This window comes from Panthera uncia, chromosome B4 (genome assembly GCF_023721935.1).
Source record: "Panthera uncia isolate 11264 chromosome B4, Puncia_PCG_1.0, whole genome shotgun sequence".
Taxonomy (NCBI): Eukaryota; Metazoa; Chordata; class Mammalia; order Carnivora; family Felidae; genus Panthera; species Panthera uncia.
Genome location: NC_064809.1, coordinates 120,622,546 through 120,646,263, shown reverse-complemented (window position 1 = coordinate 120,646,263; position 23,718 = coordinate 120,622,546). Strand labels below are relative to the sequence as shown.

The following is a 23,718-nucleotide window of genomic DNA, read 5'->3' as shown; positions in this document are numbered from 1 at the left end:
CACGTGGCTCCCAGCCAGAGCTCAGTCACCTTCTTTAGGCCTCGGTTACCTTCTTGGTAGAATACAGGCGGGATTTGCACAAATAAGGGCACATTTATCTTTACATCTCCTCTCGTGCCATAGCAGACATTGCCAATCAATCAGGGAACACTTTCCTGTTCATCCAGGATGTGGCTTAGCCTCCCCTTCTGATCAATAGCCATCCCTAAGCTCCTGCTATATAGAAATTTTGGAGGCAGTAGAGTCTCTCTCTAATTTGTAGAAAGATCTACAATCAGGAGTGGTGTGTATGGGTAGGGGGGCAGGTTTAAATGCAACTTTTCCCTCTGTAACCCCTGGCGCCTAATCATAATTATCTAGAGCTCCCATTTCAGTGAGAACTTACTAAGGGCAGACACATTGCATATATGAGGTCATCTATCTTTAACTCCATGTGGATATTTTTCATCCCTCTTTGTAGATGAGGGAACCGAGGCCCAGACAGGTAAATCTTTTTTTTCTAAAATGTCCCGAGAATGGGTCTTACCATGTACTAGCTTTAGGATAGCAGAGGCAAGTCACGTAGTCTCTGTGGGCCTCAGCTGCCTCATCTGTGAAATGGGACGATAATGCTGACCCCAGGTTTTATCATAAGCATTTTGTCCCTGGCTCAAAGTTTATGTTAGAGAAACGTAGATGCTGAAGCTTAAGAAGGTAGCACTGAGAATTTCACGGACTATAAAATCCTAAAATCTGAGATATATAAAGGAATTTTGAGGACACTGAGGAAGGAATATTCAGTCCTCTTGTCGGATCTCAGGATAATTAAGCAAGTCTAGATCATAAGAGCCTGCGAAGGGCAGTTTTGAGGCTTTTCTGGTTCTAACCCATGGTCTAATTACCCCTTCTTCCTCTCCTTCTTTTCCTTACTTGGGCTGAGACAATGTAGAGTCATGGTTTTGCCACATATTAGCTGTGTGACCTTGTGCAAGATATTCTATGTTTCCTTACCTCATTCCCAGATTACACGATGGATATAATGATAATATACCTACCTCATAGGTTTGCTATATAAAGCATTTAGAACAATGTCTGGCACACAACAATTACTGATGGTAGTCAACATGATTTCCTCTTTTCTCCTCCCTCTCCATATTCCCTGGTTGACAGCATCCTGCAGGACTCAGCGGTGATGGCTGTACTGAGCAAAATAAATACCTGAACAGTTGTGCCTATTTAATTTTAACGTTTTGCCTTATTAAATGCTTCTCAGTAGGATTGTGTTAAAGATCTCATGTCCTTCCCTAGTGATCTATGCTAGTGTTGAATGAAACTTCTGGTTGATATGCTCTTTTTTAGGACAAAATTATAGGCAGAAATTTCTCTCATCAATTTTACCTTGGAGCATTTTGCTTTTGCCACCAGTAGAGTCCTTGACATATGAATTCTGGATTGTTATATACTATCTGTTTCCTTGTTAGATTAGAGCTTCTCAACACAAGAACAAAACCAGAACAAAAACAGTAACTCATTTGTCTTTATGCTCTAGGAACCAGCTCTCAATAGATGTGTCCAGAATTCAGTGAAACTTGAAAAGGGTTTGACGGTCCTAACATCATTTTCTTGATAGTCTTTGTATTTCTATCTAGAAAAATGCTTAGGAAGGGCAAACAGGAGTATGCTGTGGCAGAATGTGCCAAATAAGGCCATTTCGGCATAGAGATTATTTTGAAAAACAGCAGATAGAAAAGGGACACTCTGGCTTCTGACCTCCCCATTTCTTTCTGAAAACAGGAGATCAAACTGTCCTGTGAAAGATGCCCTCCCTGCATCAGGACCCAAGAGACATCTTGTCACCAGAGACAGGAAGCTGAAGTCAAGAAAAACCTGCACCAATGGACCTTGTTAAAATAGCTGTGAACTTCCTCCAGCCTCCCTGTACGTTTTCACGACTTTTCCACGATTGCCTCTCTTTAGTCAACCTACTATATAAAAGTTTGGGTTTTGCCGTTTCTTCGCGTCTTCATTTTCCTCAGGGGGCTCCCAAGGAGCATGTTAAAGCTGTGAACTTTCCTCTTGTTAATCCGTCTAATGTTAATTTAATTCTCAGGCCCAGCTGGAGACCTTCAGATGGTGAAGGTAAAGGTTTGCCCCCCCTGCACAAACTTAGGAGGGCTAAGTAGGGAAGGAATGAACCTTTACTGAGTAGCCGCTTGATTTAGGTATTGTACTTGGGTTTTTATCTATGCTAATCCTATTATTGTTATTATTATTATTATTATTATTATTATTACTTACAGACAAAGGAAGTTAGTGTAAAGGTTAAGCAATGCACCTAGGGTTAATGAGCAAGGATTCAAACACAGCTCTGTTACCCTCCCCCATATAGTAGGCTAAGAGCTAGTGTGAAGTTACCCCAGTTGGAATAGATATCTTTTTTCTTTTTCAGTTTATTTATTTGAGAGAGAAAAAGAGTGAGCAGGGGAGAGGCAGAGAGAGAGGGAAAGAGAGACAATCCCAAGCAGGCCCCACACGGCTAGTGCAGAGCCTGACGTGGGGCTCGAACTCACAAACTGTGAGATCATGACCTGAGCAGAGACCAAGAGTCAGATGCTTAACTGACTGAGCCACCCAGGCGCCCCTGAATTAATATCTTTTAAGAAGAAAGGTAGAAAGGATGAGAAACACCACCAGTGGGGGTTGCTTGGGTGTTGTGTGGTTTCATGAAGCTGTCACACTCACTGTGCGCTCAGAATTAGCAGGACATTTGCTCCAATACACCAGGGAACAGCTCACACAGGTGCCCTGGAAGGGAAGACAATGGATCAGTACAGGCGCCCCTGGAAGAGGGAGCAGGGACCACCCGATCCAGTCTCATGTGTCCCTCCTACGGAGGGGGTTCCACTAGTTCAACACTCGAGGCCTCTGTCTCCACTCCCCACTGATGCCTCCCCAGTGAGGAGTGAAGTCAGTGCCAGAGGGATTGGGACCTGGAGCTCAGCCTGTTCAGAGCGGCCCACTCCACCCCCGCTTTCAGGGTCAGATTGTAGGTCCACCGGCCTCAGGCTTCTGATTGACTCTGTGCCATGTAAGGCGCCCGTCCCCAGGGAGGCACTGCAGTTGTCCACCTGCTAGGGGTGACGCATTAGTGCTGGCCGCACACTTATGGCCTTGTTCTCCAATTAGCTTCCCACCAATGGAGCTGAATGTTGAATCTCTGCCTTTCACTCCCTTGGGCTTCTTGCTTCATTGGTTCTGAATTCAGGAGGAAGGAGAGGGGTGTGTGCCTCCAAATCTTTCCAGATCAATTCTCTGACCTTCTCTAATGGGCTCTGTGCTCCAGCAGGTAGACGTCAAAGAACGGTCTCTCAGCCTCTCCTGCCAGCTTCTGATTGGTCTTGGCCAATGTGAGGTGCCAGCAGGAGACTGGTGGGTAGGAGGAGGGCAAGATCAAGGTACTTCTTCCCTACATCTCTGCTTGGATATCATTCCTATAGCTCCTGATAGATGTCACTTCTTCCATCCTTCCAGCCCTCATTGGGTTCAGGTACCTCCAGTCCCTTCCCTCCTCACTTCTTTGGTCTTGGATGGTAATGGTTTCCTGCCATTACTTCTCCTTGGATGCCCCAGCATCACTGGTTTGTCTCCTTAGCCCTGCCCACCTCTCTGTAGTAGTTTCATTAAAGTCTCTTCATTTGAACTGTTGGGATAAGTTCTGTTTCCTGCGGGGGCTCTAACTAGAACAGAGAATTATTAATTAAACCTCTAAACATACATACCTAAAGGCAGCTATGGGTTCAAGCTGGTGAAAATTGAGACTTCTAGACACTGCCTGCCTCTCCTAGTCTGTGTTGCCCTAAATATTTCACAGAGAATGCATTTGTACTTTTAATAGACCTCATCAAAACCATCCTAAATCAAGTAGAGCATATAGATTTGGCCTTAAACCCAGAGAAAATAGTAAAAGAAGACCATCCTAAGGCAGGTGTTGGCAAGCTCTTTCCCCTATTAAACCAAAATCCTTTGGGTTGCCTCTCAAAGTCACATATTGAGTTGCAGCTGCTTGGGGTGGGGAAGCTCTGAAGTCAATAATTAGACTCCTGTTGAGTCTTTCTGGCAGAGGCCCTAGTTTCCTAAATCTTTCACCTTTGCAATAGAAGATGAGACTATTCTCAGCTGGCCTGTTCTGATCTTCACCCTGGCCCAAGCCAGGTGATGCACCTACCAAAACTTTTTTCAGAGAATGAACCAAGCATAAATCATTGCCAGAAACTGGCCGTGAAAGTGACTCTCTGCCTCTCTTAAAAGGCGGTGCTCAGAGTTGAATCAAATCCTCCTTATGGTATATGAAGGGCACAGAGGGCTAGTCCCATCACAATATCCTAAAACATATCAGAAGAGCCAGCCACAATCCTGTGCCAGGTGTCCAACTGGCTATTTCCAGCCTTCACGATAAGAAGAGGGAATAAACAAAACCTATAAAATGAGGCCATTATTCCTTGTTCAATGCCCATATTCCAAGGATATTTTGAGAACAATCATTGAAACATTATTGAAGTGTCCTGAAGAGTATTATTGAGTGTCCCAGACCTATTATTGCTGCAACTTTGGGGGTATGGTTTCCATGGGAACTGAAAGATTACATGTACAGCAGTGTTGAAATTTGGGGTGCTTTGAAGAGAAGCAGCTGAACCAAGTAAGTTGCTATGGAAACAGGAAAGGCCATTAGAGGGTACCCAAGCTCTTAGGCAAACAGAAAGTTTGGTATTTGAAAAGAAGAACAGAAAGATGGTTGATTGGTGAGACCAGAGCATCTCCCTGAGAAGAAGTTCTATTTTAAGTTTCTTAGAGTAAAGCTATGGGCCTGGAGCAAGGTAGTCCCAGGTGACAGAGACAGGGATTGATCCTGCTTCTTCAAGGGTAGTGGGTTGAATAGTGTTCCCCACCAAATTCATGTTCTCCTGATTGAGTCTTTGCAAATGTAGTTAGTTAAAATGGGGTCATACTAGATTAGGGTCTGCTCTGAATCTAATGACTGGTGTCCTTAAAAGAAGCGAAGGGGACACACAGTGACCTACACAGGGAAGAAAGCCAATGCCAAAGGATCACTGGGAGGCAGCAGTAGCCAGAAGAGGCAAGGAAGGATCTCCCTTCCAGAGCCTTCAGAGGGAGCACGGCCCTGCTAATCCCTTGATTTCAGGCCACTGGCCGCCAGAATTGTGAGAGAATAAATTTCTGTTGTTCTAAGCCTCTGAGTTTGTGGTAGTTTGTTATGGCAGCTCTAAAAAGCCAATATAGCTGGGAGGCATCGATTATTGTGGAAAATTCCCCAGTGGAGCCTTCATTCACACTTTATGAAATAGGACCTTGGGTCTGCCTGCCTCTTCATGGAGGCGGAAACCCCTCTGGAATGAGTCTCCTGTGGTGAAATTCTCCTTGTCAGCTTCCTGAGAATTGTGAGAGGAAAGAATGTTACCTACTCTGTGGGGCTGTTTAGGGGCCCCTCTTTATTTTTCTAGTTTCCTTACCAATTTCATCTCTCTCTTGGTTTCATCACATCGGTGAGGCAGAATGGGCACAATGGAGGGAGGAACAAGAACTCCAGTCAGGGTGTAGATTCGACCATTTTTGGCAGTGACTTCAGTGTCTTCCATTGCTACACCATTTGCCAGAATCTGTCCCTGGAAAGAAGCAATGACATCTTTTGTTCTGTCCTGCAGGGCACCAGCAATCCTCAGGCAGAGCTGAGTAGGGGCAACCTCTCTAAAGAGCCTTCAACATCACTTAACTTTTTTTTGAGTGGAAGGTTGCTATGAGAAGGGCTGGGCTCATATTCCAGCTCTATAATGTATTTGCTAAGAGACCTTGGCGTAACTGTTTTACCTCTCTGTTGGCGAATTGGGGATCCATTCATTCAGATACATTTATTGACCTTGTATTAAGCTCTGCTTTAGGTGCTGGGGATACATCAGTAAAAAAAAAACAACCCAAAAAACAAAAAAAAAACACAAAAAAACCACCCCAAAACCAAAACCAAAACCAAACCAGACAAGTCCTTGCTAATATTGTAGGCAGGGAGCAGAAAATGAATAGATTAGCAAAGAATTCTGACCTCTGCACCACTCCCCCCAAATCTGCTCCACCTGCAGTATTAATGGCAACTCCATCCTTCTGGGGGGTCGAGTCAGAAGCTCAGGAGTCTTCTTCCTCTAATCCATCAGCAAATTCTCTTGAGGCTTCCTTCAAAATAGCTTCAGAATGTATCCACGTCTTCCCACACCCCTGCTCCTTGGTCTGAGTCACCATCGTTCTTCTCTGAGTTATTGCGATCAGCTCCAGACTAGCCTTTCCTGAACATGCATCCGATCATGTCATCTGCCCTGCTTGAAATCCCCCAGGGCCTCTCATCTCATTTAAAGTAAAGAGTTCTTCGGCCATGTGTGACCTGACCCCACTTCTCCTTCTCCCTCCTACTGCCTTGACTTCTCCTACCGCTCCTCCTTCAACCCCTCAGTTCCAGCCATGATGAGCTTGCTGTTTCTCATCCAGGAATATCCTTTCTTTGTTTCCTGTCTCTAGAATGTTCCTTCCTCCAGATATTCATGCTGCTTGTTCCTTCATTTCCTTCAGGACTTTGCCCTGATATTTTCTTCTCCATGAGGATTTCTTGGGCACTTTATGTAAAATGTCAGCCCCACCCTTGCTTCAGCCCCTTGTTTGTTTGTTTGCCTTAGCACTTACTACTTTCTAACAGATGCTGTATTTTACTTACTTAATTTGTTTATTGTCTGTCATCCTATTCACTAGAATGAAAGTTCCATGCAGCTAGAGACTTTTCCCTATTTGCTCAGTGGGCTACATATAGGACCCAGAATGATGTCTAGCACATAGTTGCAACTCGGTAGATACAGAAAAGATGAATTGTCATCATCATCATCACCAACAGTGAATCAACAAGAACCATAATCTGCATGCTGTCAGACTTTGGCTGTATTAGCTCAGAGAAGTACTGGAATAACACTGCCTCACAGAGTTTCTTGAATAAGTCATGTTCCCTCCCACCTCAGGACCTTTGCACATGTTCTCCCTTCTGCCTGGAACTCTCTTCTACTCATCTCTGACCAAGTTTACTGTACTCATCCATTGAAGCTTAGCTAATACATTGCTCCCTCACTGAGGACCTCTAGACCCCCAGACTGGTACAGCCTCCTCCTATTGTAAGCTCTCATTATAATTACAATGGCACTTCTTACAATTATAATTAAATAATTAACTGGCTGCTAATTCCTTGTTTAAAGTCTGTTTTCCTTGCTGAAATGTAAGCTTGTCTTCTTCATTGCTTTATCCTTGGCATCTAGTTCAGAGTCTCACACATGTAGCTGCTCAGCAAATTAATAATGAATTGAAATAATGAAATGAAGGAAATGGCAAGTGAATGAAATAATCATAAAGATTATAAGCCTGTGAGTTAGCATAGAGGTAGGATAACATGGTGAACAAGCATAAGCAGAGCATAAATGCATATGAGTCATGACATCTGCGGTAAAATTTTCACCTACGTTGTTGGTTGTGTTGAACTGTATGATCTGGTTGGCCATGCTCCTAATGTGTGGGGTCGAAATGAGAGTGGCCACTTCAAGCTGCAAAAGAGAACAATAGAGACTTTTTGAGCAATGCATAGAGCCCTGATTTTGTAAAGTTCTCACTGGGAAAAAATAGCCTGGAAGTCTATGAAATAAATAATGGGAGCTTTGATGTCATGAGTTTTGTGGCTTTGAGGATTTCTCTGATAACAGGCTCACTATTCATTGCTAAGGGTATGCTCAGGGCTACAGATAAAGAACAATTGTCACACATTTTCTAGCACTGTAATAATGGAATTTAAGAGGGGTCAGATATGTGGAAAGCAGGGAAAAATAGAGCAGGAAAGTGGGGCCAACCTGAGTAAATGGGACAATGTGGTATCTGACGAGTTCCAGAAGCTTCCGAGATCCCTGCAAAGGAATCAAAATACTTCTTTAGTCATTGCAGAAAACACAACTTTCCCCCTCTTGTGGGTACCTCCTCCAGTGACTTTGGGCACATAAATAAAAAATAAGAAAAATAAATGACCCATTAACTCTTCACTGGGAAGTGGAAGGTGAGAAAAACCCCATCTGCAAATAGCTAACATTCACCAAATCTCTGCTTTGTGTCAGGGACTGTTCTGAAAACATTATGCACACATTTTATTTAATTTTCTTAAAAACCTATGGGGGAGGGACTGCTATTGACTCATTCTATGCGTGATAACACCGAGTTTTAAAGACGCGACAGAGGTCACAAAGTTAACCTAGGGTATAAGACTAAGAAGTTCTCAGTCACTCTGCTCCATTACCTCTCTGAGTGTCTAAACCTACATTCTGGATTTTCTAAGAGAGCCTCAGTTTAGGATTCTGTTTTCTCTATAAATAAATGCCTGCTTGTCAGACCACATAGTGGTTATTTAGGAATATACAATCCTTAGGAATATGTGGTCAGGACATTTTCCCCTTCTGTGCTACCATGGTACATGGTCATCTCTCCTTCAAAGCCCTTTCCAAGATTTCTCATACTTCAGAAAAACTGTAGCAGCAGAGGGAAAAAGAGAGCCTTGGGACCATCAGCAGGTCCCCACAGGGGTGCCGTGGGGAGAGCGTACAGAGGTGAGGAGCATGGGGAACCATTCTCTCTGGGGACCAGTGGCCATGGCGGTCTGCTGCAGGATGTCTGCAATCTCCCAGTAGAGTCAGAGCTGAGAGTTAGAAGCTTCATAGCCCTTAAGTTCTGCTTCTTTATTTTTGAAAATGTTTATTTATTTATTAGAGACAGAGACAGAGACAGAGAATGCCAAGCAGGCTCCATCCTGTCAGCTCGGAGCCCAACGTGGGGCTCGATCCCATGAACTGTGAGATCATGACCTGAGCTGAAGCCAAGAGTTGGATGTTGAATCAACTGAGCCACCCAGAACCCGCCATCCTTGAGTTCTGCTTCTCACGTGGCACAGCCATGGTTACTCTGGCTTGGACAGGAGGAGGATCACAAATCAAGATCATAGTAACCTTCCAGAGGCTGACCATTCTAGGGACACGTTACAATAGTGAAAAGTCCCAGGCTAAAAGAAATCCCTGCTGAATCTGAGTTCCATTCACTCAGACTCCCTTCTGCATTTGTTCTTGGTCCCTGTGCCAGGGGAGTTACCCGCAGGCAGCATCCTGGCTTGTCTGGGATGGCCCTGGTTCACACCTATTATTTTGGCAGCCCCATTCACTCTCAGGTGTCCTGGTGTGGATGATAGATTGCATGGCCACCACATCTATAAGCCAAAGGCAGTATGCGCAGAGCAGGGGTACCGTAAGAATGTTCAAGTTGAACACCAGGTAGCCAGCCCTGGAAGTGATGTTTTCTGGAGCCCTGGCTCTGTTCCTGCATGGCTTTGAGCAAGTCACTTTGACTCTGGGTCTTCACTTCCCCTTGCAGCTGCTTTATGGTACTCAGAAGTGAGGGCTTGGGGGCAGACGTGATGCTATTACAAGTTTGGACGTTCAGTGGCAGAAAATGTGAGAAAAAGTGGGGACCGCTGGGGAACGTCAGCCCAAACTGGGCTGCAAACTCTTGCAAGGCAGGGACGGGGCCTGTCTGGCTTATTAATCAGCGTCGCCAGGTGGTACAGTGCAGGACCCACAGCGGACCCTGTGTAAACATCTGCGCCAATAAGTTAAATGGGGGAAGAGGTCCTGGGAAGAGCACTGAGCTGGACGTTGGCATCTTGAGTTCTAATCCCAAGTCTGCTTCTGTGACCTTGAGCTAGCCACTTAGCTCCTCTAGTCTCGGTTTCACCTGCAAGAGAACGGGCCTGGTGTGGACCCCTTCCAACCCTCTGATTCTGTAGGAAAGCCTTTATCAGCTGGGTAATTCACTTCTAAAGCCCTACGAATTCATTGGTGTTGGATCCTTTTTACAAGAAAGAGGAGAATAAAAGGGACAAAGGGATGGATGAGCGTCATTCCTGCCATTGTGGAGAGCCTGTCTCCTGTCCCATGGCTGGGAGCCATGAAGGTCATCATTCAGTCCAGCGCGGCTCAAATTGACAGGATGTGTGTCCAGGTGCTGCTGGTGTTGGGGAGCCTGTCGGTGTAGTGCATCCTTTCCCTTATGAAGACATTCGCTTCCTCCCTGCTGTTTTAGGTAAAAATACCAAAAAACCAAGCCTTTTGATGCTAGGGCAGAAAGAGAACGGGTTTTCTACCAAACTGTTAATGTGACCTTCAACTATTTAATTTCACCTCCCTTTGTCCCATTTTACTTGCAGGGTATCTGTGAGCTGGCAAGGGCCAGTCTCTGGTATCCTCTGCTTTCATTTTGCCTAGTTCAGTGATGAAGTCATAAACTGGGGCTGGTAATCAGTAGCTGTGGTCTCTGTGGGGATAGGGTGGTTTCAGGACAGAAATTTTGCCTCAGGGAGAAGCAGAAAGATACACTGGAAAGGAAACACGGCATTCCAAAATCAGAATTAGAAACCATTCCTCTAATAAAATCAGTTTATTTTCCATTTCCCTGGCTTAGCTGATGGGGGCTTTACTGTCTCCAGCTGAGGTTGTTCCCCGAAATAAAGCTAAAAGATGCTATTAAAATGCATGGAGAGAGAAGGACCTTCCTACAGATTGAGAAGTTTTAACTGAACAGGTTCTGGACCTGAGAAAAGAGCAGAAATGATCATTTTATTCCTCACCTAGGAATTAAAGTAGAAGAACAGTTTGGGCTAAGAAAAAAGAGATTTGAAATTTTTATATTCTTTGTGGGCAGAAAAGTACTGCCTTTGAGAACAAGGAGATTGAGAGCCAGAAGCAGTAGTGTCCTGGTAAATCAGTTCTACGGGGGAAAAAAGTAGCCCAGATTTATAGAGTTGGCCAATTTCTGTCATGGTAATATTCTCACCATAGGTGAGAATTTCAAGCTACAAGGTTATCTCACTGAACTAAGCTGGGAAGAGGCTCACAATCTACTCTCCAGAGCCAGAGCAAGCCAGCTCCAGCCACAGCTGGAAGGAGTTATGAGGAGAGAGGAAGATAAGAGGTTTCTGAGCAAAATTGCTTGACAGAAAAGCAGGGAGGTTGATTTTTTTCAATTCTAGTTAAAACGTTTTGTTTTAATTTTAAGTGTAGCTGGTTAGGTGTCTGAGAACTCCCTTAATATTATTTTTTTTAAATGGTATCATATAAGAAGCCATGTACTCAGAGAGGCCATATAATCTCAAGATTTTAATAATTTCCTAGGGGAGCCACATTACTTTTTAGCTTTAAAAGTAAGTATGAGTGTGAGCTCCAAAAAGAGCTATAACCATTTTTCTGCAATAGCTACATTTTGGAAAACTTGCATGTGAATAGTATTTTAAAAATAGCATCCTATCTTGAAGACACTGGGAAATCTGACATTTTAAGTGGAAACCTGTAGCGATGTTTTAATATGCTGAACATCTATTTGCAGTGCAAGAGATTACCTTCTGATTTATCTCCTCAATCCACATATTTTTAATCCAAAGTTTTCTGAAAGCAAAATATCCTTGTAGATACCTGAAAGTATTCTAGAAAGGTATGTATCCATGTACATCTCTAAACTATACATGCAATGAGTTTGAGGTTTCAAAAAACAGTGTAGCCCAGGTCACCTGGGTTAGAAAGTTGGTTCTTCCCCAGATGTCTATTTTTAGGTCTCATACAGGTGTCATTAAATCAAAATTCTTGGGGTATGGTTTGTGAAACTTTCTACTTTAACAAGCCCCATGGGTGATTCCTAAGTCTACTGAAGTTTGGGAATCACTACCCTAAAAGATCCAGACCCCCCATTCTGTATAATGAACTGATCTACATGAGGTCATGGATAGTCTGGCCCCATTTCCAAGATGGTGGCATAATTTCAGGGCAGTGGAGGAAAGCTTGTGGCCCTTCCCATAATTCCATCATTTGACATTCTAATGAACAAAATTCCATAATTTGTTACCCCTCTGTTCAGTTTAAGGCTGTTATTTCTGGGAGAGGAAACACCTGAAATGGTTTTAGTCACTTACATTCTTGTGTGAAGGAGTAAAAAAAAAATCTCCTTTCTGGAGGCAAATGTGAAAGAGTTGAAGGATTATGGTATATAAGGAGAGGGTTATTGTGAAGAGAGATGGAAGCAATGGAAGGGAATGAATGGAGCATCTAAAAATAACATTTATTCCTTTCAAATTTAGCCTACACCTGGTCCAGAATGGCCTGGTTTAGAATCCATTTTCTAGGTGGTTTTAGAGTTGGAGGGAACTTAAAATCTTGATTTTGCTAGTGAGAAATATTTGAAGACCCAGGAAAAATCAAAGCAATCATTTAGATCTGGGGTTGCAAATAGATTTTATTTCCTGTGCTCAGTCTGACTGGTAATAGCTACTTGGAACTCTGACCAGGAGATTGGAGCCACAACCATAGTTCCAGAGAACTGTGATTGATTAATGATTTCTGCCTTGGTTGAGGGAGGGTAGGTGGTGATACATATGTTATTTATTGGACATCCCTAGTTTAGGGAAAAATCTGTATGGGTGCAGACTGAGGCAGTAATGCTGACATGATGCCATCAGAGTAAGTAGCATACCATACCTCTGGAGAAAGGAGGTAATCAAGAGTGCCATCCTTCATATTAACTAATGCTTCATTGCTTGGAACAAAAATGGTGTATGGTCCACCAGCCCCGTCTTCATCTAAAGCATGTCCCACATTGGTTTCCTGCATTTGAAAAATGAAATTTTATATCTACAACCTATCTCTGACAAATACTTGAAGTAATTCCTCAGCACGTATTTATAATTGACACCCTTGCTCATTATACAAAAGACAAGACATAAAACCATTTTCCAGAAATTCATGAAAAGTACATACCTCTAGCAAAGATCTGAACTTGCTGTATCTTGGTTGTAACATTGTCATTATGGTTTTCTAAAAATCACGAGAAGAAATAAGGTGGTTTAAGAAATAGATGTCCCAACAGTAAAAGGTTCATGACAGAATTTATGTGTGAATGTGGATGGAAAAGAACCCGGTCAACTGCAACACATATAGAATGTTTCCTGTTGTTATTGAATTAGTGGTTCAGATGTGCAGATGTTCGGAAATAGACTTTGGCCATCACCAAATGAGTCAAAAGGAATAAATTTTTATTGCAGTGAGGACTGCCCTCCTCCACAAAGCACGAGGGATAACTTTTCATGACAACTGGTCACTGGACAGAATCATCATATGTGGCCATAAAAGAGGTCACAAAATTGAGATCTTGCCTGTCTTTATTGTAGGCTTTTCTTTCTGTTGGCAGAGGTACCCAGAATTCTACTGAAAACAGAAATGATCCCATTTTCCCCATGGCTGGGGTCCTAGCACACACAAAGGACAAGCACATAGCGTGCATTTTCTTCTTCAGTATGACTCTCCAGGGAACAAAGAAAGATGGCTTTGGACTGACCTAACTTTTACCTGAAATGCCTCACCTCAGTGTTGCTCTCAAACGTGGGTGCCATCTTATCCATGGCTCTGTCGAGGATGTGCAGGAGCCCATTGGAAGCAACTATGTTCCCTTGTATAATTTTTGCCTTCTTTTTGCCTCCATAGAGTTTAAGCTTTATTTGATTGTCCTAAAACACCAAGAAAAATAAAATTAAGCTGGTATCCTTGAAGGAGTACTGGATTAGAAGTCTTAAGTCCTTGGGTCTGGCCATTTGCGGGTTATATGAGCGTGGGTAAGTCACTTAACCCAAAATGGGAAAGATGGCATTTGCTTGCTTGATTTGACTAGTCTTTTGTTAAGATCAGATGAGATAATGTGTGAAATCATTGATGACTACCAGTGATTTCTAAATGTGAAGAAGCAATCATAAGTCTCCCCCAATAGACCACAAGGTCAAAAAGGGCAAAACAATTCAATCTATTGTAAATTTATCACCTATTTTAGAGCGTTGTACACACAAGGCACACAATAAAATTTTTTTTGCTGCATAAATGACTAAAGCTAATTCCTTCTTCCTTTATGTGGCTCTTACAAGCTATAAGAAAGAAATATGAGTGAATAAATGAAGGAATGAGTGAGTGAATGAATGAATGAATGAATGAGTGAAAGAATGTCCTTGTGAGAAAAGAAGTAAAATTTTCATCCATCTATCTAGGTTTCTATCCATCCATCCATCCATCCATCCACCCATCCATCTATCCATCACACACACGGTACAACACACTGCTTAATGATTTAGGTCTTGGAGTCAAGGAGACCTGCATTTGAATCCTGGCTCTGGCCCTTACTTGCCACCTCTCAGTTTTCCCACTTGAAAAATCTCCTTTACGGGGTTGTTGCAAGTCTTACAGAACGCAAATAAAGGTTCACCTCAGTACTTTGTATAGAGTAAGTGCTCAATAATCTATCAGCTATTGGTAGTTGGTGAAATGCAACGATATAGGCCATAACCCACACACATACATTCTAGTAATCAAGTGCCTTCCTGCTCAGTAAAGTCACAGAAAGAGTTATTTGTGAGGCGGGGAAGGGTAGTTTTACTCAAACAATGGAACAGACCTAACGGCCTTAGGAGAGATGCAATGTTAGGTTTGCAGAGGAAAGATAAACTCCAGCAACCTAAAGCAAATATAGTCTATTTCCTTCTGTAAGAGGGAAGCTGATCTGGCTTTGGGCTGGTGCTTCCAGGAAACAGGTTTACTACAAAGCTTTTCCTTCCCTCTGGCACCTGAATGATGTTCTCTTGACAATGAATTCAGACCAGAGCAAAATCCCACTTTATAACCCTCTTTTCACAACAGTCCCCTCCTGCCTGGTCCTTCCTGGGGTTGTTCTTCCCTTCTTTCCTCATAGGGAAGTGCTTTGACAAACAAGGGAGAAGGAAAGAAGTTCTTCATAAACTTTGCAAGCCCAACCACAGACAGAGATGGCTGTGGGCACTGGTTCAGCAGACGCTTTTGTTCTGGGAGTGAAAATCAGAGAGCCCCTTACCTTATCGTCATTGAAGATTTCTCCCGACTTTCCAGTCAAGGTATAGAAGGTGTCTGTGTTATTCATACTCTCAGTGTTCATCTGCCCAGCAATTACATGGAGTTTCACAAAGTACTGAGCAGACTCTTTATCCATCAAGAGCTCTTTTACCTGAGGAGAGAGAGCCACTTCTTTCAGTCTCCACTGTTGTTTGGAGGAGAAAATGAGGTTGTGAGGCAGGCATTGGCCAATCAAAGACATCAATGCCAGGGCTCCCTAACTTGGGCTTGGGCTCTTTCAGATACAGGTGACTTTGGGGGGAGCACAATCTGGAGAGTGGGAGGCGATGCTCAATGTCCTCTCAAACCACCAGGAGCGAGGAAGGTGCAGGCACCCAGGGAATCATCTTGAGCCCGGGGAGCATATGGAAATGAAACAAGAAATAGCATGAAAAGAAAGTACAGACTAGACCCATGGAGTTTTTGAACAGTAAGTTTAGGGTTTTTGCAATCCACCGGACCGAATCGACATTTTGTCAATATTATATATCATCAGCAATCAGTCAACAGATGCTTTTTATTAACTGTGTAAATAAAACCTATATGTTAAACAAGAGACCACATGCAAAGTGCATAGTGCAGAGACATTCAATATTTGTGACTTCTCCTCCCCAGTAGGAGAGATGTGAGGGTGCTTCTGAAGTTAAATTGTTGATTCATCTCAGATTGTCCAACGGCGGTGACAGATTAGGGTGAGACGTTCTGGAACTTCCTGTGTTTTTATTCCATGCAGCAAAAATTATTGTGACAAAATATCGTGGATGAAGATAAACCACTTGTATGCAAATCAATATGTCCATTATCTCCATCAATCTGAGTGTAACAATTTCATTGACACCCTCATGATAGGACACCTCCACCAGGCGCTATGAGCTTCATTCCTGCTGCATGACATCACCTCAAACAACAGCTGTTCACACGGAAGACCACGGTTTTCTCTTAGTTTCCTCTACCACTGTTATCATTTATGATGATTATAAGAAACAAATATGTAGCTAATATATTAGGTTAATTCTTGCAGGAAGTAAGCAGTTTTGCATTATGTAAATCCTATTTTTCACATGACTATAGTTAAGATCCCTCAGTCATTAATTACCCTTGAAGGGGTCATGGTTGGAAGGGGGCATCCTTGGGTCCTCTAGGGAGCCAGTAATGGTCTCGCTAGATATACAAGTACATTCACTTTGTGACAACTCAATGAGCTGTGTGTTTACAATCTGTATACTTTCTGTAAATAGTTCTTCATTTTAGTCTCTCAAAATCATCATCTTTATCATCAGTAGGTTTCATTTAATAGAGGTTTCCCACTTTATTGTAAATACTTACACTGAATCCTCTTAGTCCCTTGTCTGTGGGCAACAGCACAGTGAATGGTCCCAGGTTACTTAATGGCCAGGCATAGGCTTTGTCTTAGGAGTAGAAATTCATAAAGAAAGAAAACACCAAATGAATCAGTGGCACATGAAGAGTAAAATCAAGCAATGGCCCTTGGGATCCATTTAGGCCCTTTGAATCAAGAGCTTCTCTGTTCTCATTGGCATGAGTAGGCCTTGGTAAACTAGGAAGCTCTCTAAGAAAGAATGGCATCATAATGCCATGGCCCCCAAAGCTTCTGCATAATTGTGTGGCATGTCCTGCAGCCACAGCCTTCAAGGAGACCCTGGAATGAGACCTTCTACGAGGGTCATGTGACAAAATCCTCAGCCAATCCCAGCAGGTCACCGTCCCTGCGCCGGACTCTCTGAGCAGTTGTCATCCCAGTGAGCAAAGACACAGCCCTAGTTCCATCCAAGGCCAGCTCAGAAGAGCCTCATGCTTGGCTTAATATTCTACTGTTACCATCTTGAAATGTTTAATAATTTTTGAACAAGAAGTTCTTGTCATTACGCATGGTGTCCTACAAGTTATGTAGCTGGTCCTGTTTCTATCCCCCTGGAGAAGCTGGGACATCAGGGTGGGCCCTGGGCTTTCACACAACAGGCAAGGTTGACCAGCACTACATAAATGGGTAGAAGGTCAACAGGACTTTGTCCAGGGAAATGTTCGAGAGCACAACCTGCAGAGAACACTCTGTCACCCTGTCTGCTGTCACTGGATAGTCTGAGTTCTTAGAGGAAGGCTGTAAGAAGCCTGAGGCATGCCACAAATGCTTGTCCCCTGTAGGATGCCCTGGAAAGAGAAGAGCATTTGTGCAGGATATATGTTAAGATTTATGCAGACAATGTGGCCTTGACCCATTCTCCGTTTGTGCTCTTTCTGGGAAATCATTTTTTGGTGACTGGTAAATTTTAGATTTTGCAATTTTGGAACTTCTGTCGATTGGTCAAGTCTGTTTTATTTTCTGTTGATTGGCCAAACTTGTGTTTTATTGAAAGACTTGTCCAAGGCTGCAATCAGCTGTATTATTTCATTCTCAAGGGGGTGTGGGGTAATGACCCCTGAAGTGCATTTGGAAATGATGAGGGTGTTTTAGATTGTCACCCTGCCTGGGGGACTGGGAAAGGACATGTCACTACAGACAACTAGTCCTTGGGGGAGGGGGGAGGGCAAAAATCCTAAACATCCAGCCAGGTGTGAGATGATCACACCAACCAATACTATTCTCAAAAGTCAAATGGCACCCATTGCAGAACATGGATACAGCCTCAGGTTTTAGTCATTCTCTTTTCCCAGTATTACCTGCCAACCTTGCTTCACACCTGGAGGACCCATAAGGTCAAGGGAAAGAGGACAGTCTCCATCCTCACATCAGTAGCTGCCCCGTCTCATTGTTGTTGCAGATCAGTTAATCTGTGGTGACTCCAGGACCCTGTCCTCAGGACTCTGCCTATGAACTGCTGCTTGACAGGACCTCTTGGCACAAACTCCTTGTCTCCTGGAAAAGGCTGCCTGCCCTTTCCCTTTCCCCTGCAAGATGCCTCCCTAGGAGGGCCAATTCCAATAGATAGATAGATAAACCTTGCCTCTCCTGCCCATCCCTTTCTGAATGATTGTGTCTTGGAGGTGTCTTGCCTGAAAGAAGGTTGCCCTTTACGTGGAAACCTGTACCCGTAGCTGCATACCCAGGAGCGAGATGAAAGAGGTCAGCCTTCCTTGCCATTTTCCTCTGGGTTCAGTGTTTAATTCTCTGAGTCGCTCCATGATGTTTCCATAACACGTCGAGCCGTCACCCATGTAACCTTTCCGGCAAGTGCATCTACAGGGAGGGTGAAAACACATTCTCAGGGTCTTAGCGTGTTGAGATCCTACAGTCCAACTCCCTCATTTTGCAGATGGGGAAAACGGTGCCCAGAAGAAGAGGGTCACGACCAGGAGAGGAGAGGCACAAATAGAGGTGAGCATTCCTATGGCAATATCTGACATATAGTAGGTCCACGAGAAATGGATATTTAATAAATTTTGCATATGTATAAACACTGGGTATCTTTGTACACTCTTCGTCTCAGTATTTTTCAAAGTGTGGTCAAGAGACCATGTACATCAGCGTCACTTGGAGTGCTTATTATAAATGCAGATTCTAGATTCTACAGAACCACTGAGGCAGAATAGACTACTGAAGTCAGCCCCAAGTCAAGATGTAGAGCTACTGATCTGCTTAGTAGATCTTCCCCTTACCCTGTCTTCCTAGTTGAGATGTCTGCTCAAATGACCCTTCCTCATAGGAAACTTCTGCAGTAGATCAGGACCCTACCCGCCTTAGTGTGTGCTCTCATGGGACCATGTAGCCCTTCTCTGTAGCAGCAATACCAGCTGTAATTTCATCCTAACCTGTGCAGTTATTTGATTTGTATCTGCTTTTGCATCTACACTGAGAACAGGGAAAAGGCAAGGGTCGTGTGCATACTTATGCCCTATTTTAACGTCAGGATCTAGGGCAGGGTTTGGTTCAGAACAGGTACATAATTAACAGCTGAACGATAAGTAGCAATTGAATTGCAATGAATATATAAACAATGAAGTCTGCAGAAATTTTATACAATAGTTTAGTTTCATAAAAGACAAATACAGTTAAGGATGAAGTTTAAAGGCCCACTGGCAGTATTGTGCTGGTAAGTGTTTAATAGCCAGCTCTCAGCAGGAGTTGGGGCAGGGCCCCTGCTTTTCAGGATTTGCCAGTTTCCATAGGTCCTACTCCCACTGTGGCCAATCTCAAACTGCCAGCGTGCGGAAAACCAGCTTGCAAAATCCTGAAACTTCAACCATCAGCTTTTGTGCCTCAGTAAACCCTGGCTCTGGCATACCACTGCTACCTAGCAAAGATTAGTTGACAGCTGGCTAAATCTGGCAAGGTACTTAGGAAGGCAACATTCAACAGGATCTTGGGATAAGTGAAGAACCAAACACGAGGTCAGGGAGCGGCACTGCAGAGACGAGAGCTGCAGGGAGGCTGCGGTCATCCATACCGCAGACATGACTCATAAAGAGGAGAGGCTTCCAAAGGACAGTTATACACTCGAGTTCAGTTGTGTTTCCAAATATGGTCCCGTGGCAAATAGGCATATTTTCAACAGGTTGGCTGAACTAACATTTCAGAGTTTTATGTTCCCTGCTTGGATTGCTGCGGTAACTTCCTAACTGGTCTTCCTGCTCTTAATTTCCCTCCCCTCATCTACCCTATGACTGGTCTCTCCAAAAGGGAAATCTGGAAAACCTTCATTCTTAAAACTCTCATGGACTCCATCTATCTACAGAAGAAGGTCTAAGTACTTAGCATGGCATGCAAAGACCCCCAAAGGGGGATCTTGCTTATGTCTCCTTCCTGCTGCGCATTGCAAATTCTGGCAATACTCAATTGCTTTCTTTTTTAATGCTCTCTTCATGGCTCAGGTGTGACCTGCTCTAAGGGGTCTTACCTGGCCTCCTGAGTCTCCCCGACAGGAGCAGTCTGTTGGTCCCTCCTCTAGCACAACCCTCCCCACCAAAATGAGCTCCTGAGATATTGTCTCCTCTGCTGGATGAGAAGCTCTCCTAGAATCTGCATCCCACTCATGCCTCATTATATTCCAGCACTTGGGACAATGCCTAATTGTTGAACTGATTATTTACCAAGTACCTACTTAACTCTAGGAACCTGGCTGGGGAGGAGGGCTACAAAGATGATGATAACAGATATCTTGTCCTTTTAGTGTCTCATTGCTGAAGATGGGCCTGGAAACAATTTTTAGCAACATGATAAAGCCACTTAGCCACCTACAGTGTCAGCTTCCTCCTCCATGAGATGAGTTTACTAATACCTTTAGGATTGTTGATGGAAGAGATAATGCACGGAGAATAGCTAGCACAGTGACAGACACACAGGAAAAGCTCAGTACTTGATAGATGATGATCGATGATGATGATGATGATGATAGTGATGATGATGGCAATAGAGATGGTGTCAATAACACCCCATGTCGGGGAGCCGGGATATAGCAGGACAAATCCACAAACACACAGCTGACGTTCCGGAGAAATGCCACAACGGAAGATTGAATAGGATGCTATGGGACACGGAGGAGGAAGTGACTGTGCCTGGAGAAATATGGGACAGGTTCTAGGAGAAAGTACCATTTAAGATATTTCTAGAATACATCTGAGTTTCCCGGCTGCATGGAAGATTGGCAGATATTTACTGACTGAGCCTTTGGGATTTTTACAGAGCAGTATTTTCCCGCTTCCCCTACTCCTTGCCCCAGCCCTGGGGACATTTGGGAATGTCTGGGGATATATTCACAACTAGGTGAAGGTGTTGCTGGCATCTAGTGGGTAGAGGCCAGGGGTGCCACTAAACACCTTACAACACACAGGACAGCCCCCACAACAAAGTGTTTTCCAGCCCCCAAATATCAAGTGCTGAGCCTGAGAAACCTTGTTATAAGGAGTCACTGAGGTAGATCTAACCATGAAACAATAGTCTACTAAGAGTTTCCTGCTCAAGCATCCCCTTCCTCTTAAGCACTGTGCAACAAGACAGTGAATTTGAGAAGCACACGGGGAGATTGGTAATTCTTAGGAGTGATACAATAGTCCTTGTTCGAAATCACATAAATTTCATTTGAAGGCAGCCGATAATAGCAAGACAATGAACTTTTACAAACTGCTAAGTATGTTTCTCTCTGAAAGTTCTCTAAGTTGTTTATGAGGCCAATGGTCTGTTTTGTGTAAAGTGACTTGACTTGTCTTGCCTAAGGATGGCAGGAGAATCGTAATTTAATGGTCACAGTGCTGAATGGAATGCATGAGATATAAATACTTTTTATTGTTGTTTAAAATCTTGGTCCAGAGTCTGAGATTTTAGGAGACAGTTTTCTGACTTAGATGTTCTCAGTTGGCCGTGGCACATTCACATCAGGGGCCTCTTTTGTAAATTGCTTCTTTGTTAGGAGTAAAGGTCTCTTGCTGTCTTATGGCTCTAAAAACACCCAGAAGAGAGGAGCCTGGGTGACTCAGTCGGTTCAGTGTCCGACTTCGGCTCAGGTCACGATCTCACAGTTCCTGAGTTTGAGCCTCGCGTATGGCTCTGTGCTGACAGCTCAGAGCCTAGAGCCTGTCTCCATCTCTCTGCCCCATCCCTGTTCATGCTCTGTCTCTCTGAGTATAAATAAACATTAAAAAAGTTAAAAAAAAATAAAAACGCTCATAAGATATTGGCATTTTATATGTTACGGGATTGAATTAATTGCATAGAGTGCTGGATGAGACTTAGTGAAATTATAGGGTGTCCCAAAAGGCTTCCTTCCTTCCTTCACTTGATTCCTTCATTTATTCCTCCAAACTGTCCCTCATGTCATTGTTTTAATCGATGACCGAAGTTGTTGCAATAAATATGAGTAAGACATGGATTCCCAGGGACTTAGATTCTAATTGGAATAGAGATCAGTAATCCTAACAGCTAACCTTTATTGATAGCTGCTTTCCCAGTTACCTTTGTAGGGGCTTTACTATGGTGTCTTATTTAATACAACCATCCTATGAGGTGGGTTCTGTTACTAGCCCTGTTATAGATGGATGAGGGAGCATAGGGACAGAGGTTAAGAATCTCACTCAAGATCACACAGCCTGTAGGTGGCAGTATTTGTGCACATCACTTCTGTGCTGTGAACTCATCACAGTTCAGGGTGATCAGTGTTATAACAGAAGCATTCCGGGCTGCTCTGGGAGCCCGGGGTGAGCTGAATGGACTGGGAGTCCAGGAGAGACATCCTAGAGGTGAAGACACTTGAGCTGAACAGTGAAGGATCAGTGCATTAGCCTGACTCAGAGGAGGTGCAGAGGGAACTATGTCTAAGCAGGGGGAAAAGCATCTGCAAGTGTGTGGAGCTGGGAATATCTTGGCTTGTTTAAAGAACAGTAGTTGGGGGGGCGCCCGGGTGGTTCAGTCGGTTAAGTGTCCGACTTCAGCTCAGGTCATGATCTCACGTTTCTTGAGTTCGAGCCCTGCATTGGGCTCCCTGCTGCCAGCACAGAGCCTGCTTTGGATCCTCTGTCCGCCCCCCTCCGCCCCTCTCCCACTTGCACTCTCTCTCTCAAAAATAAACAAACATTAGAAGAAAAGAACAGTAGTTGGGTGGGACCGGAGCCAAGGGGGTGTTCATGAGAGCTGTGGAAACAAAGTTGCTCATCCACACCTTCCATAAACAATCAGCTTCCGCCATACCCAGGGGAGAAGGATACCCGGAAGAGCTTGTGCAGGTCCTGGAGGCTGGTTTGGAGACATTTAGGCAGAGAATTATGGGGTTCTGGACATCTGAGCATGGTCTATAAGGGGGGCTCAGGCTCTGGGGGAGCAGGTCCCCTTAGTCCTTTAGTCCCTTGCCCTGGTGTAGCTAGTGGAGGACCTGAATGGAGCCCTCTAAAATGTAGTGCCCAGGGCAGGGCAGGAAGATACTTGTTCTTAGTAATAATCAACATGGAGCTTCAACTTTAAAAGGATGCTTATATGCATCAACTCCACTCTTTCCAGGGAGATATTCTTGTCCTTTAGCGGACCTGTCAGGGGAAGAAACTGCAGTTCAGAAAAGTTACGTGACCTGTCCAAGGTCACTCCAGTGGTGAGTGGGACAGCCCACGTTTGAGCCCATTTTTCTTTACTGGGTGGACTTCTGTGACTAACACAGTACGATTTTGAATATTCTGCATAAACTCCTTGCCATGTTGGGGAGGCATAAACAAACAAATCTTTGTCCATGGTAAACTAAATTGCCTGAACTAAATGAGTGATGGCCCCTTATTTCATCAATGTAACATCTCCAGTCTTTAACTTAGTCCTCTTTCCAGCCTTTCCAGACAGTCCGTTTTCTGGTCGGGGCGATGATCAACGAGGTTTGTGAGGGACACACTTACTCTTAAAATCCACTGACAGCCGCAACTGACATTCTAAACACAAGCCTTAATGCCACTTATAAAGGAGAGAAAGCATTTAAAGTATTCTTCTCAGACTTTCTGAGAGGATGGTAAAAGGTACGTATGTGCCACACACACGAGTGTTGGGGTGCATACGTGTCTACACGCATGACTGTGGCATGTTGGTGTTGCACTCACATGTGTGATTTCTACATGCCATGTTCTGCTCAGAGATTGATGAACGTATTCTCATTTAATCCTGCTCACAGGCCTGGTAGGAGGTACAATTCTCCTCCTTTTATGACAGAGGAAACATCATTCAGAGAGGGTAAGGCAAATGGCA

At 43.9% G+C, this 23,718-nt stretch overlaps 1 protein-coding gene across 1 annotated transcript in view; it reads right to left on the bottom strand.

Moving 5' to 3' along the window:
* STAB2 (stabilin 2) overlaps positions 1-23,718 on the bottom strand; it is a 90,825-nt gene that overhangs the window by 17,465 nt on the left and 49,642 nt on the right. The window contains exons 10-19 of the mRNA XM_049626206.1: positions 18,116-18,249; positions 16,380-16,462; positions 15,016-15,165; positions 13,508-13,651; positions 12,906-12,962; positions 12,627-12,752; positions 7,920-7,973; positions 7,539-7,619; positions 5,508-5,660; positions 2,722-2,784 (exon numbers count right to left, since the gene is read on the bottom strand). Of these exons, the coding sequence (XP_049482163.1) occupies positions 2,722-2,784; positions 5,508-5,660; positions 7,539-7,619; positions 7,920-7,973; positions 12,627-12,752; positions 12,906-12,962; positions 13,508-13,651; positions 15,016-15,165; positions 16,380-16,462; positions 18,116-18,249 (1,045 nt within the window). The remainder of the gene's footprint in view (positions 1-2,721; positions 2,785-5,507; positions 5,661-7,538; positions 7,620-7,919; positions 7,974-12,626; positions 12,753-12,905; positions 12,963-13,507; positions 13,652-15,015; positions 15,166-16,379; positions 16,463-18,115; positions 18,250-23,718) is intronic.